The sequence below is a fragment of the Eublepharis macularius genome, chromosome 17, assembly GCF_028583425.1.
Source record: "Eublepharis macularius isolate TG4126 chromosome 17, MPM_Emac_v1.0, whole genome shotgun sequence".
In the NCBI taxonomy this organism is placed as follows: domain Eukaryota; kingdom Metazoa; phylum Chordata; class Lepidosauria; order Squamata; family Eublepharidae; genus Eublepharis; species Eublepharis macularius.
This window is the reverse complement of record NC_072806.1, coordinates 18,130,588-18,145,180: the sequence shown is the minus strand read 5'-3', so window position 1 is coordinate 18,145,180 and position 14,593 is coordinate 18,130,588. Positions and strand designations below refer to the sequence as shown.

At 48.0% G+C, this 14,593-nt stretch overlaps 1 protein-coding gene across 1 annotated transcript in view; it reads left to right on the top strand.

Annotated features, from left to right (window-relative positions):
- The first annotated feature begins 468 nt into the window (after window positions 1–468).
- The window catches only part of LRRC75A (leucine rich repeat containing 75A), a 63,922-nt gene continuing 49,797 nt past the window's right edge, over window positions 469–14,593 (top strand). The window contains exon 1 of the mRNA XM_055001061.1: window positions 469–1,098. Within this exon, the coding sequence (XP_054857036.1) occupies window positions 823–1,098 (276 nt within the window). The 5' untranslated portion in view covers window positions 469–822. The remainder of the gene's footprint in view (window positions 1,099–14,593) is intronic.

Here is a 14,593-nt window from a genome sequence, read left to right as displayed (position 1 = left end):
TGTGGAATGTCCTAGAGTCCAACCTCCAAAGCAGCCATTTTCTTCAGAGGATCAGATCTCTAATCTGGAGGTCGGCAACCCAACCTCTAAGCCTTTTCCCTCTGCCTGCTCCGCCCCAGGAGCCGCCGACTGGCTGGATAGGCAGCCAGCGGGAGGTGAACCCGGCTCTCCATTTCCTTTCCATCGCCCCATCCAAACAGCGCTCTCTGCATGCGCTCAGAGAGGCCACTCTCCGTCCCCGAACTAGGCTGAACGGAGGGCCAGCCGGCCAGGGTCCGCGTCCGGAGCGGTCTTGTTCCCTGCACGACCCTCCCCAGCCGGAGAAGCGCCGCGTGGGCGAGAGGGAGGGAGGACCGCTTCCCTCGGCTGCAGCAGGGCCGCTCGGCGGGCACGTCCGCTCGGCTCGCTCGCTCGCTCCGCCCTCCAGCCGTGCAACAGTTTCTCCAAAGTTGCGCCCGCAGCGGCTGAGCCAGGAAGGAGGCGCCGGCCGAGGAGGGCTGCGGCTGGGGCAGCTCCGGCCCTGCCGTGCGCTCCGGGAGCGGCCGCGCCCGCTGGGGCGGGAGATGCCCGGCGGAGGGAGGCGCGCAGCAGCCGCCGCCTTCGCCCGCGGATGCCCCGGGCAGCCCCTGGGAGCAGCAGCTGCCGCCGCGCCAGGGAGCAGCCGGGAGCGGCGCGCCTGCAACGCAGCCGTCTGGCCGGCCCGAGGGCTCGCTCGGCCCGCCCCCCACGTCAGGGATGCCGCGGCCGGGCCGGCCCCTGGAGCTGTGGCCCGGCTGCGCCTCCTGAAGGCCTGACTCGCCGCGGGGAGGCTTCGGCGCCGGCATGGGCACCAAGCAGACCAAGGGATGCGCTGCGGCGCCCGGCACCGGCGGCAGCCCGCCGGCCGCGCTGGGCAGCGGCTCCCGCCGGAAGGCGCCCTCCTCCCGGGAGCGCGGAGACTTCCTGGCCTCCCTCGTGGTGAGGTCGAGCGAAAAGTTTGGCAAGGGGGGCGGCCTCCCGCCCTACCACCGCCGCATCGGCATGATCCAGGACATGCTGCGCCTGGTCAAGCAAGGCAGGCAGGAGGAAGCCACCGACCTGCTCAAGCACCTGCGGCAGGTAAGGGCCGGGAGGGAGAAGGGCCGCCCCACCCGCGGGCAGGCGAGCGGCGTACTCGGCACGCAGTGGGGCGAAGCGCCACCGGCTCCTCCAAAGGTGCCCAGCGCTTCTCTGAGCGCGCCATTCTAGGCTGGATTGCAGAAAGGCTGGAGGGTGGGAGAGGAAGAACCGCTCCTGGCGGCTTGGAAAGACGCCCCCCTTGCGAGCGACAGCCCCCTGTGGCTCCTGGTCTAGGGACCCGGTGGGATGTTGGGGGGCGGCCCCAGTTTTACGCCAGCCGAGTGGAGGGGAGAGGTCTGGATCGCGCTTTTCTGTGCGCCCCACTGCGCTGGATGTGGGGAAGGGAGGGCTTCTCGGGGTGGCCGAGCTTCCAAGTTCAGTCCCTGCTGAGCAAGCCCGGGCGAGGGCATTGCCCAGGCGAAACGCAGAGAGATGTCACTAAACCGCTTTTTGCATAGCAAATGGCTTGCCTTGGTAGTAGCTCCTTTGCATAGGACCAGGGTGCCTAAAGGATTGCGGGAGTGTGTCGCTGCCACCTGTCTACAACTCCCTTGGGGTGACACCCTGCCTGAGTGCTGCCCAGCCCTTACCAAAACCAATGTGGCTCCCTGGATTCTCGGGCTGGTTTTGCCCTCTGCTAGGGCATGCATCTCTGTTTCAACGTGACGGAAGCCGTGTGGATGCTGCTGGGAAGCACTCGGCGGTGCGGATGCTGTGCGTTGCTGGTGTTTTGGAGAAAAGGCTCCGCCTGTGTGCTGGCCCCTGTACCTGCAGCACAGGATCCACCCAGGCTGTACAGTGCTGGTGTGCAGCTGCTGTGGGTTTGGAGTCGTTCATTGTTATGCTGTCTGCATGAAGTGCCTGCTCAAGGCAGCGCTTTCTGGGTAGCCTCGATCTCTCCATCGTCCTTTTTGTATTGACTTTCCTTTAGTCTGCCAGGGACCGCTGAAGCTGGGATTGCCCGCGGAGGCTCTCGGCAAAAGCAAGAGAGTACCTGCTGCTGTGTAGTTTATAGCTCATGTTTGCTCACTTGGAGTTCTTTTGGCATAACTTTATGGCAAAGGGTTATAAAACTTGTGTTTTTGGTGTGTGTCGGTGGTATTTCAGAAGGGCTGGCTCCCCATTTTAGGTACCTGCCCAGAGCAAATGCGTCTCAACTTCTCAAATGAAAAGTTAACAGAGCGACCCAGAGCAGAGTCGTGCCCTTCTAAATCCGCTATCTTCAATAGATTTAGAAAGGTGCTACCCTGCTTTGAATTGTACTGCGTGCCCACGTAAGCAAGGTGATCTGTTGTTGGTTGTAGTTGGGAGATGTTTTCTCCTGCTTAGGAGCCACAGGAAGCCGGTTGCCGTTCCAATGGTGTTGCCCCAAAAAATCTGAAATAAAGTAAATTCTTGGCTGCTGTGCAAAGCACCGTTAGACTTTTTCTGTTCCAGTTGGAGGAAGAGTGAGGAAAATTTGGCACAAGTTGGGGGCAATGTTCAAGGAAGGTTCTGCCATGCGTGTCGAGTGGATTCTTCGCATAGAAACAGTTTTTACTTAAGCTTTTACAGTGATACAAGCTAATGTGTAATCTCTTTGGGGCAGAGGTTCTCTTCTTGTTCAGTGGACCCTTGATAGCAGAAATACTTCAGAAGTAATAAATAATGAGCAATAGCTCAGAATTTGGGGTGTTCACACAAAGGACTTCCGTGTCCATTCTTTATCAAATTTCACTGAGCATTTGGGGCCTCCTTTTTTTTAAAAAAAAAGCTGCAATCTTATCATTGAACTTATATGGATCTTTGGATCCACAAACAAAGTATTTATTAATTTTTTATTTATACCCCATATTTCTTCCCTGTGGTTACCCAAAGTGGCTCACGTCATTCTCTGCTCCATTTTATCCTCACAATAATCCTGTTGCTAGGCAGAGATTGTGCGGCTGGCTGAAGGTCACTCAGCGAGCTTCCATGATAGAATTCTGCCGTGCAGATCATGAGAGGGAGGATAGGAAGGGTTATATCAGTACTTAGTTCTCATGGCTCCTTCTTACATGCCCAGAGTAAGGCCGATTGCCACCTTGGGGTCAGGTAGTAATTTTCCCCAGGCCAGTTTGTCTAGGGGTCCTGATGATGTTTTGCCATCTTCTGGTCACTGGGGCTTGGGGCAGGGGGAGGTAGTTGGGAATTTCCTGCATTGTGCAGGGGGTTGGACTAAATGACCTTGGTGGTACCTTCCCACCCTACAATCCTATGATTCTAACAGAGACTCGAACATGGGCCTCCCAGCTCCTAATCCAGCACTCTAACCGCTGTGCCATGCTGGTACTCAAGTAAGCAAGGCAAGTATGAATGAGAAAAATGTAGTAATATATAGTGGGTGCCAGGCAGGGGTAGGGATTTGGCTTGTGTTGGAATGGATCCACTAGTGTTGATTTCCAGGTATCTTGGGCTTGGGCGCAAGAAATTGCAGTCTGCTTCTTCCATTGAACTGGGCAGTTTTACAGCTTGTGTTCTTTAATCACACTTTTTGGCTGAGAGTCTCTCTACACAAGACATCTTACATGGGATGCTCAAGTGACTTACTTTCTGTGTGATCTTATCTCACAGATAAGCGTACTCTTGTCTCCCTAGCAGTGTGTGTGTATCCACAAAGGGAGAACAAGTGTAAGATCTTTCACCTGAGTGTCTCCGTGTGATGTCTTGTGTAGAGAGGCTCTGAGCCACAGATCTTTGGCTAAAGTCCTCTTATATAGGTTATAATAACAATAACAACAACAATAATAAACAACATTCAATTTATATACCACCGTTCAGGATGACTTAACACCCACTCAGAGCGGTTTACAAAGTACATCATTATTATCCCCACAACAAAACACCCTGTGAGGTGGGTGAGGCTGAGAGAGCTAGAAGCTGTGACTAGGTCACCCAGCTGGCTTCAAGTGGAGGAGTGAGGAATCAAACCCGGTTCTCCAGATTAGAGTCCCACGCTCTTAACCACTACACCAAACTGGCTCTCTTTACCCTTTTGAGAAGGCAAAACTTTGAGAGCTGGGAGGTAGATTGCTTTATGTCCAACTCCTAAGACATAATGTACAGACAAGCCTAATACGCACTTTCTAAAGTTTTAGAGAGCGCACGTGATGCTAGAATTGCCCTTGTGTTACTCCTGCCTTTCCACTGTGGCCTTGAGTGAGTTTAATAATCTCTTGGCTGTAATTTCCTGTTCTATAAAATGTGGACAAAGGAAACTCCCTTCTGAAATGTGCTGGTTAATGCTGGCTGCATGCTTTTGAAGAAGTAAATGACTGAGAAATTTAAAAAGAGGGCTGAGTTAAATGGCAAGCAAGTGCTCTTGAAATGTTACAGTGTTAGACTCTTGCACAGAGACCACGAAGTGTATGGCTTTCAGGCATTCCTTAAGCTCCTTTCCTCAATCACTTGTAATGCCAGATTGACTTTTCTGCTGTGAGAGATGCTTTTTCTTCTCTATAGTTGGTTGTCATCCTGTCTGTTTTGAGACAGTCGCTTGCCATCTTAGCTCTAAACTCAGCTTCCCAGTAAGTCATAGGTTCTCCCTTCCTGGGACCTCCCTGAGTGAATTGTTTGAGAACTATTTCCCTTTGGGGCTGTTAAGCAGGTCATAAAAACAGGAATCACTCCAAACTAGAATGCAAAACAGGGGTCAGTAACCTTTTGTAATGAGAGAGCCATCTGACATAAGAATGCAGAGCAGGAGATCAACAAGGAGCCCCTATAAGAGAGGCTGTCTGCAGAACTGAAAAAATACTTATTTTTATAAATTTTATAAATAAATGATATATACACAGCCACCCTTCTTTTCTCCTCAGAGGGGATCCAAAGGGGCTTTCAGCATTGTTCTCCCCTTCTGCATTTTATTCTCACAGTGATCCACCCTATAATTTAGGCTGGGAGCAGGGCTTTTTTTCAGCTGGAACGTGGTGGAACAGAGTTCCGGAACCTCTTGAAAATGGTCACATGGCTGGTGGCCCTGCCCCCTGATCTCCAGACAGAGGGGAGTTGAGATTGCCCTCCAGCGGTGCGGAGGGCAAGCTAAACTCCCCTCTGTCTGGAGATCAGGGGGCGGGGCCACCAGCCATGTGACCATCTCCGAGGGAAACCCACTGAGTTCCACCACCTCTTTTCCCAGAAAAAAAGCCCTGGCTGGGAGAAAAACCCACCCAGTGAACTTCCATGGTAGAATGGAAATTTGAGCTTGGCTGTTCCAGATCCTAGTCTGACACCGTGCTGGCTCTCTCCAGCTCGGCATCACTGATAATTGACACGTTGATTAATAGTCCATAAAGCTTCTGCAGCTGGAACAGTGTTTGTTGCAACTCTTTTATTAGTAAGTGGCACACACGAGATCTCTCAATAAGTCATATGTATATACAAGAGAGCCCTTCCGGGATGCATAGATTGATGCCAGCGCACTAAAACAATCATGCAGGATGTTCCTGTTACTTATTTATTATTTATTGTGAGGTCTCACTTGTGCCACTTCCTTAATAAACAACTTGCAGCAATCCATGTTTTGGCAAGGGAAATGTTATGGATTATTAATTAACGTGTCATTTATCAGTCATTTTGTACTGTTTCAGTTATGCAAGTGGGCTTTCCTACAACAGCTTTTTTGTTGGTTGCTCGTTCTAAATTTTGGCCCTTTGATTTTAGAAAAGATAGCTGACCCCTGGTATTTGAGCAGGGGTGCCGATTGCTAGTTCGCTATCTGATGCTGCTTTCGGGGGAAAAAAGAAACACAGGCAGCTGTGTTTGACTGTTGCCGAGCTTGCAGAGGTCTTGTGCCATTGTCTCAGTGTTTTTGCAACAGTGTACAGTATTGGCCATGAAGAATGTTAATGCATTACACAATGATTTTCTATAGTAATTGAGTTACATTTGCTGAGAATTAATTATAGGAAGCAAGAGAGCCTGGCCTGGCCTGGCCTCAGGAGCCCAGCGGAGAACTTGGCATGTTTCCTTGATGAGAAGGAGGGGCAGCACTTCCAGTTTAGTTTTTAGTGGGAAGAGCCTAACCAGAACCCCAGGAGATTGTTTATCAGGTTGTTTTATCAGTTTGATTCCCAGGGCTTCCCTCCAAGAATCCTGGGAATTACAGTTTGGTAGAGGTGGTGAGAATTCTTTGGTAGAGATGCCCTGTCCTTCTCCCCCATCATCGAAACGGCAGTTCCTTTGGAGTATAAAATCATTATTAAACCAGTCTAATTTGTGGTGTAATTATACCCTGAAGTTAAGAATAGCCCCACTAGAGCAGACCAGTGGCCCATTTAGTCTAGCTTCCTGTTTCACATAGTGGCCAAACAGTTGCCCTGGAGGGTCAACAAACAGGGCTTAGAAGCCAAGACCCTCTTCTGATGTTGCTTCCTGGTTTCCAATGTTTACTGCCTCTGAAAGTGGAGATTCCTGTTCCTCACTGTGGCTGTAGCCATTGATGGACCTCATCATCTATCTTAACCCCTTTTAAAGCCATCTATGCTTTTGGCTGTCACTAGCTTCATTGGCAGCAACTTCCACAATTACTCGTTCAGTAAAGAAGTATGTCCTTTTATCTGTCCTCTTCCTATTGCCCATCAACTTCACAGAGTGTTTCTAGATTCTAGTATTACAAAACAGGGAGACAACACTCCCTGTATCCACTTTCTCCACCCCATGCTTAATTTTATAAACTTCTATCCTATCTCCTCTTTGCCATGTTTTTTTCTAGACTAAAAGTCCCAGACTCTTCAGCCTTTCCTCATAGGAGATGTGCTCCAGCCCTTTGATCATCTTGGTTGCCCCCATCTGGACTGCTACTGAAGAAGTCAGAATCACTCAGCTTGTGTTGTTTGTGCCACCCATATCTTGTCTTCCATTCAGAGTGAGCCAATGGCCTGCGGAGTGAGCACTTGTCCCATATGGGATAGGAAAGAAGGCGCCCAGCTGAGTCTGGCACAGGGAAGGAATGCCTGGCCAAGCCACACATGGTGCAGGGCTGACTGGGCAGGCAGTTTCTCCCTTCCTTCTTTGGAGAGCAGGCATATTTTCTGGGGCCATTTTTTCCTCGCAGTCCACTCGTGTTCCCATGGCTAATAGTGAATTGTTTGGAGCATATATGGGACATACCCAAGCATTTGATGGGGGAGTTCTTGCATTGGTATAGTGGGTAAGAGCGGCAGGACTCTGATCTGGAGAACTGGGTTTGATTCCCCACTCCTCTGCTTGAAGCCAGCTGGGTGACCTTGGGTCAGTCATAGCTTCTCGGAGCTCTCTTAGTCCCACCCACCTCACAGGGTGATTGTCATGAGGATAGTAGTAACATACTTTGTAAATCACTCTGAGTGGGCATTAAGTTGTCCTGAAGGGCGGTATATAAACTGAATGTTGTTGTTGTTGTTGTCATCCTGTTGCAAAGTTGGTGTCAAGCTTGTCCTCTAGTTCGGTTCATAAATGGCCCACTCAAATCTGTTTACTGGAATCCATGGTTGATAGGGTTTATGCTATCAAAGGTTCTAGCAAAGGTTCTTTGGACAATAGGGCTTTTCTTTTTCCAATTGTTCACTAAGTTAAAATAATTCCTGTTGACTCTTTGCCATGTTCCTCCATTAGTTTAACACATGTTCCCACTGGGCTAGCCGCCTAAACAGCCCGAGCTAACCTGAGTTTATCAGAGCTTGGAAGCTAGGCAGGGTCAGCCAGGGTTAGTCCTTGGATGGGGGAACAAACAGGAAGATCAAGGTTGCTATGCAGAGACAGGCAATGGCAACCCACCTCTACTCATCTCTTGCCTTGAAAACCCTTTGAGAGGTCGCCATTTCGGTTGTGATGACACTCAAGTATTATTTTCAGCTGGGCTTGTCAGCCTGTAGCTTTCTCAAGAGTCTTCATGAAAATTGAGCTTGCATTTTCCATCATCCAGTCTTCTCATCTGGGGAGAGGTTTAGAGATATAACGTTTTTAGAAATTTTTTAACTGGGGAGGGGATTGCAGGCTCAGTGATGGAAAAAATTCATATTTGAGGGAAATTGAAATATGCACATAGACATATTGCTTTTATTTACAATGCATCATTTATAACTTAGCATATGTTATATTCATCAGATTTAAGTGCCTTGGTTTTATATGATAGAACTTGGAAAGTGTGAGAGAGAGCTGCAAAGCACTGTGTAGATTCCCGGAGAGTTGCAAAGTATGCTATTCTTGTGCAAATTTTGCTGTCTGATAAGTAAGAAAGAACGAAAATAGAAAACAAATTTAGTAGGAAACAAAAGGAAGTGTATTGGACAAATATACAGTCACAATGAGAGTCATTGAATTTTTGGGTATTACGTTAGAATTTCTACCCTTGAAAACGTTGAACTCTTTAATAATGTATTCTCATAACATGCATAGTATTAATTGTGGACTAAAGAGGTCACATTAAACTATAAACATGTACTTGAAAATACATAATACAAGTCTGCGTCATATCCAAGAATGCTATAGAACATCTTGCATAAAAAGCTTCATGTTGAGTGAGGAAAACAAAAAGCATTTCACCCATTCCTAAAGGGAAAAAAGGCGGGGATCATTGGTTATTTTTTTTTAGGACTCCCCTAAATTTCCATTTTTGCATTGGAAAAATTGCAAAAAAAATAGTGTCTTTGGGGGAGCCCATTTTTTTTCTTTAATTTTTCTTTAAAAAAAAAAACATCTACAGAATTTTCTTCTTCTGTGCTATGTGACATTGACTTGCATTAATTACCCTGTTCTCTCTGGACACTTCTGGTATGGTGAATTTATTTTGCATGAAAATTATTTATTTTCATGTATTGGTATTTTCAGCACCCTCCCCCACCCGAGTCCTGCTGCGAAGCTCTTGCTTGTTTTCGTAATCCAAACCAGTGATGGGAATCTTGGAATGCATGATTTATTAGGTAATCAATTCTCCCATTTGCCAGATGCATCCCATGGATATAAAAATGTAATATCCTGATGCTGCAATTTTGTGATTTCTCAGGTTGCTTAAAAAACCTTACTCGGCTGGGGGAACCTCTTTTTTAGACTCCCAGTGACAGACAAAATCTTTGCATGCTAATCTCCTGTTACTGATGCTCTAGGCGGTTGCAGGAATAATGGACTGCGCACCTGCCTTGTGGGGTTGGCTAAAGATACTGTTGATAATTTTTTGTGTTTCCTGGCATTTGAGTGGAATGAACACTTGTTTGCGTGAGTCTGTCATTTGTCGCTTGGCTGTTTTGTACCTGCTGTGACTGCATTATATCTTTGGTGATTACAGTGCGTTAGTCAGGGCTTTTTTCCCAGCATCGCATTACAAATCTCACTTTTACATTAAGTGGCCCTAAAAAGTCTAATAACGCTGTTAGTGAGAGAGCTGTGGATTCCTGCTGGCACCGGGCTTGGCAGCTTTCCCTTCTGTGCGTGTTTTCCACCCGTTGTACGCAGGAGGGTTGCCCTGAAGCCGTTACCTTGTAAACAGAGCTGGCAAAATATTCCCTGTTTGCAGATGCTGGCAGGAACCCTAGGTCCCATTGTGATATTAGCTAAGCAAGGTTTTCTACTTAGCCATGAGAAGAAATGGCACCATGGGGACCTTTAAGTGAATGTGCAGAGGTCACTAGAGTCAGCCATGCACATAGAATCAGTAGTGCATGGGTGACTACCTTGCACTAACTACTAAGTGAGCAGTGTGTACTAGTTATGGCTAGGGTTACCAGCCTCCAATTGGCGGCTGGAGATCTCCCAGAATTGCAACTGATGTCTAGGCCATAGAGATTAGTTCTCCTGGAGAAAATGGCTGCTTTTAGGGTGGATGCTATGGCATTGTAACCTGCTAAGGTTCCTCCTCTCCTCAAATCCTGCCCTCTCCAAGCTCCACTCCTAAAATCTCCAGGAATTTCCCAACCTGGAGCTGGCAGCCCTGGCCATGGCTGGCCCACCCACTGTATCATGCCTCTTTTATTCCTTTGTTAGGATTTTCCAAATCAAACTGGGAAGCAAGGGGTGTATAGTCCAATCTGGGAAAGCATGTAAACGTCTTTGGAATTTGAGAATGGGCTGTGGGCACCACTACAAAATGGCTGCTGTAGGTAGTGACCAGCCACAAAATGGCTGCCACCGTGGAGATTGGGGTGAGCCACAAAACGCTGGAAGGGTACAAGCCAAGCATTTTCCTATGATAGAAGCAACTATTTTGAACAGTTTCTCCCTGCATATACATAGGTGATTCCTCCTGGATTCTTCTGACGCACCTCATATTCCAGTTTCGTGTAGTGGTTAAGAGCGGCAGGACTCTAATCTGGAGAACTGGGTTTGATTCCCCACTCGACCACTTGAAGCCAGCTGGGTGACCTTGGGTCAGCCAGAGTTCTTTTGGAGCTCTCTCAGCCCCACCCACCTCATAGGGTGATTGTTGTGAGGATAACAGTGACATACTTTGTAAACTACTCTGAGTGGGCATTAAGTTCTCCTGAAGGGTGATATAAAATATAAATCAAATGTTATTGTTAAGAAGCAGTGGGCATCATAAAACCCATTGGTGAGTGCCACATTAGGGAGCATAGCTCTAGTATTTCTGTCTTTGAGTTCATTCCCACGTCCTGCATCCAAACCCTGCTCCTAACCCTCAAAGCTGCCCCTTATCGGTAGCAGTCAAGTTAGTAGGAATAGACTCTGGCACCTCTCCTGATAAGATACAGTGGGGGGGGGGGGGGTTGAGCAGAAAGCTTTATGGTGCACTGCCAATTTGTGCTGTTCCCCTAATATGTCTGTGCAGCTGTCAGACCCTCAGCTACCTGATGCTTGGGTTTTTGAATCTTTTCCTCTTCTCTTGCATGGGTAAATAGGAGGAATTAAGAAGGCCCAGCTCAGCTCACAGGGGTTGTTTGAAATCCCTGCATGCCACTTGGAGAATTCAATTCCTTCTCTCTGCCAAGAAATGAAAAGCAGCTTACTGATATGTTGAGTTTACTGAAGGCAGGCAGTAAAAAAGTGTGTTTGGCTGAGAGAGAGACAGAGAATAGGAAAAGATAGATGTCTATTGGCTCTGTTTCCTTCAGCATTCTCCAGAGGTAGATGGGTGGGTGGGTGGGAGGACGACTTCATTTTTTCCCGCTTGTTGCTTGAAAACTTTTGAGGTATCGCTTTGGTCCACTTGAGAGGAACTGCTTGACTTGTCAGATGGATGGATTTTTTAAAGCTCTGTCTTGGTTTAAATAACGTGATTTAAATAACTTGAAACCTCCAGCTTCTGGGAGGAATGGTGAGGGGGAGCAGCTGGTGTCAAACTGTGAAATCCTCAAACAAAAGGATTTAGAGGCTTGGGGTGGATGGCAGTGAAAAACGATTCCAGCATAGTTTTTCAGAATAATCAGGAGAGAGAAAAGGAAAATGGAGGGAAAGTTGACAGGAAGCAGACCAGGCCCCACTAGGGTTGCCAGCTCCAAGTTGGGAAATTCCTGGAGATCTGGGGGATGAAACCTGGAGAAACCTGGAGAAAGTGGGGTTTGGGGAGGGAAAGGACCTTGGCATGGCATAGTTCCATAGAGTCCACCCCCCCCCCAAGTAGCCATTTTCTCCAGGTGAACTGATCTTTGTGGCCTGGAGACCAGTTGTCATTCCTGGAGATCTCCAGCCACTACCTGGAGGCTGGCAACCCTAAGCCCCACATGTTGGCTTTACAGCTAATGTTGTTACTGCATTCAGTGCTGTTGTAAGCGGGAACTGGCGGGGGGACAACATTCCTGTGGCCCCAACTCAACTGGAGGGCCCCACAAAGCTGGAATACTGCTGATATAGTAGTTAAGGGTATTGGGCTAGGATATGGGGGATCCATAGAGTTGCCAGCCTCCAGATGGTGGCTTGAGATTTCCCAGAATTACAACTGAACTCCAGACCATAGAGTTTGGTTCCCCCGGAGAAAATGGCTACTTTGGAATATGGACTGTATGGCATTATGACCTGCTGATGTGTGCCCTCTCCAGGCTCCATTCTCAAAATCTCCAGGAATTTCCCAACCTGGACCTGGCAGCCCTAGGTGCCCAGGTTTGAATCCCCACTGCCACGGAAGCTGGCTTGCTGACCTCAGACCAGTCACTGTCTCCCTTACCTAACCTACCCACCATGCAGGCTGGTGGTTACTAAAATGGAGGAGCGGAGTATGGTACTGTAAGCTGCTCTCATTGGAGGAGAAAGGTGGGGTCTAAATAATATAAATAACCAAGCTACTTACCTGTTTCCAAATTCTCCTCTTCTCCTCTTGAATGTGGATGGATAATATCCATAGCTCCAAGCAGTGTGTATGGGGGTGACATTCAAGAGCTGAAGCTCCACCCCCCCACTCAGGTGCAAGCAGCAAGAAAAGCTCCTTCTCTGCAAAACAAATGGCTCTTGGGAGTTGCTTTTTGTTTCTGTTTTCCAAAAATAAGGTAAAGAGGGGGGGTAGCACAGATGTCTAGTTGCGGAGTGCAATCCTTCATGCCCCACTATAGATACAGGCATATCAGCACGGAGGAAAGGCGGGAAGGGAGATTCAGCTTTACACTATGCCCAGCAAAGCTGCACGAGTCCTGCGCTTTCCTAAATGGAAAAAAGCAGTTAAATTGATTATTTGCAGGTGTGCAAGTTTGCAAAAAGTATATAAGCTGCAGCAGGGGTCATTTCGTAGAAAAAGAGCAGGAGGAACTCATTAGCATATCTCATTAGCATATGCAACACCCCTTGACATCACCAGAAATGTGTCATTAGCATAACTGGTTTGCATATGCCACACTCCCTGACACCACCTATCCTGGCTGTTTTGGACCCAATCCTGGCCGTTCAGGACCGAAATTGGGCCCAAAATGGCAAAAGGGGCCCAAAATGGTCAGGATCAGGCCGCTGCTGAACAGGAGAGTGATCCACCACCCATTAGAGGCTCGATCTGGGCCGTTTCGGCCCCAATCCAGGACAAAACGGGCCCAAAATGGCCGATAGTCAGGTGGGTGGGGCCACCTGACATGTGACCTCTTTGGGGAACTGCCGGAACTGCATTCCTGCGCATTCCCCCTCGAAATGAGCCCTGAGCTGCAGCAACGTAATAGCTATCTGTGGACTAATTTAAATAAAGCCAAGAAGAATGAGTATGGTGTGGTTGTTACATGGTTAGCATCTGGGAGACCCAGGTTCGAATCCCTGTTCTGCCATGGAGGCTTGCAGGTGACCTTGGGTCAGCCACATACTCCCAGCCTAACTTACCTCAGGGTTTTGTGAGGATAAAATGGAGGAGAGGAGATTGATGTAAGCCGCTTTGGATCCCCATTAGGGAGAATGGCGCAATATAGATGAAGCAACAGGAATGAAATAGCAGGCAAGCTTTTGAGTTCACCAGAATTCGTCATTGGAATTAAGAAAGAAAACAAACAAACAAAAAGGGGTTAGGGCAGAACATGAGCTTGAAAAATCCCGAGCCTGTAGTTTGCTATAGTATTAGAATAGAATCAATGCGGCATAGACATTTGGTGCCATCATATGCACATTTACTCAAAAGTAAGCCTCACTGTGTTCAATGGGGCCTCCTACAGGTAAGCATACATAAGTTTGCAGCCTGAATCGGATCAATTATGCTTTCTGGAAAAAGGAGTCTTGATGCACTAACATATGCCTGGACCTTGAAGCAAAAGTTGGTTCTCTATTTGAAAAACTAATTTGGGTGTGCCCTAGTGTGGACTGGATCGCACAACTCTGTTGTAAAATAGAGTAGATGCACATAAAATAGTACAGCAGTTGTCCTTCACTGACAAAGTTGGAGACTAATTTCAGGTCTCCAGTGAAATTACACAAGCAGTGAAATTCTAAGTGGACTTACTCCAGTCTAAACCCATAGATTTCAGTGGGCTTAGATTGAATTTCACTGTAAGCGTAGAGTCGTGTGATTTGTTTTCTTAGGATGCTTGAATTGGTTCTGAGTGGTGTTGGGGGGCATATGGCATCTTTAGCAGGGTCCCTGTGGCTTCTCAGTAGTGCTGGGGTGAGGCGGGGGGGGGCTATCATGGTTGTCCTTGCAACCTTGCTCTGAAATCCCTGAAAATTCCAGCAGGACTGTTGCTCTAGCTGTCACGTCAGCCGTGTTGCTTTGGCTTCTATGTCAACTGCTCTTCAGTGCTCATCTCTGGAGGTTGCCACCAGGTTAAGGAAAAATAGTCTACAGGGAGGGAAGACAAATGCAAAGAACAGCTTCTTGATTGTATGAACTGATCAGCACTAGAACTGGTTGCCTTGGAGAGGTTAGGAATTTTCTTCCTCCTTTGGTTTTCAGGAAAAGGCTGGCCATGGAGCATGTGTAGAGTGCCTTCCTTCAGCACTGAGTAACCACAGCAAGTGTTGGCAGATGGAGGGCAACCAGGTTAGAGGTTTGGCTTTCTGGCAGAAATCAAGAGCTATTCCCTCTGCACATCACTATGATTAAAATCAGTTCCTCTTGATATGCCAATAACATCTGCAGTATATTATGTGC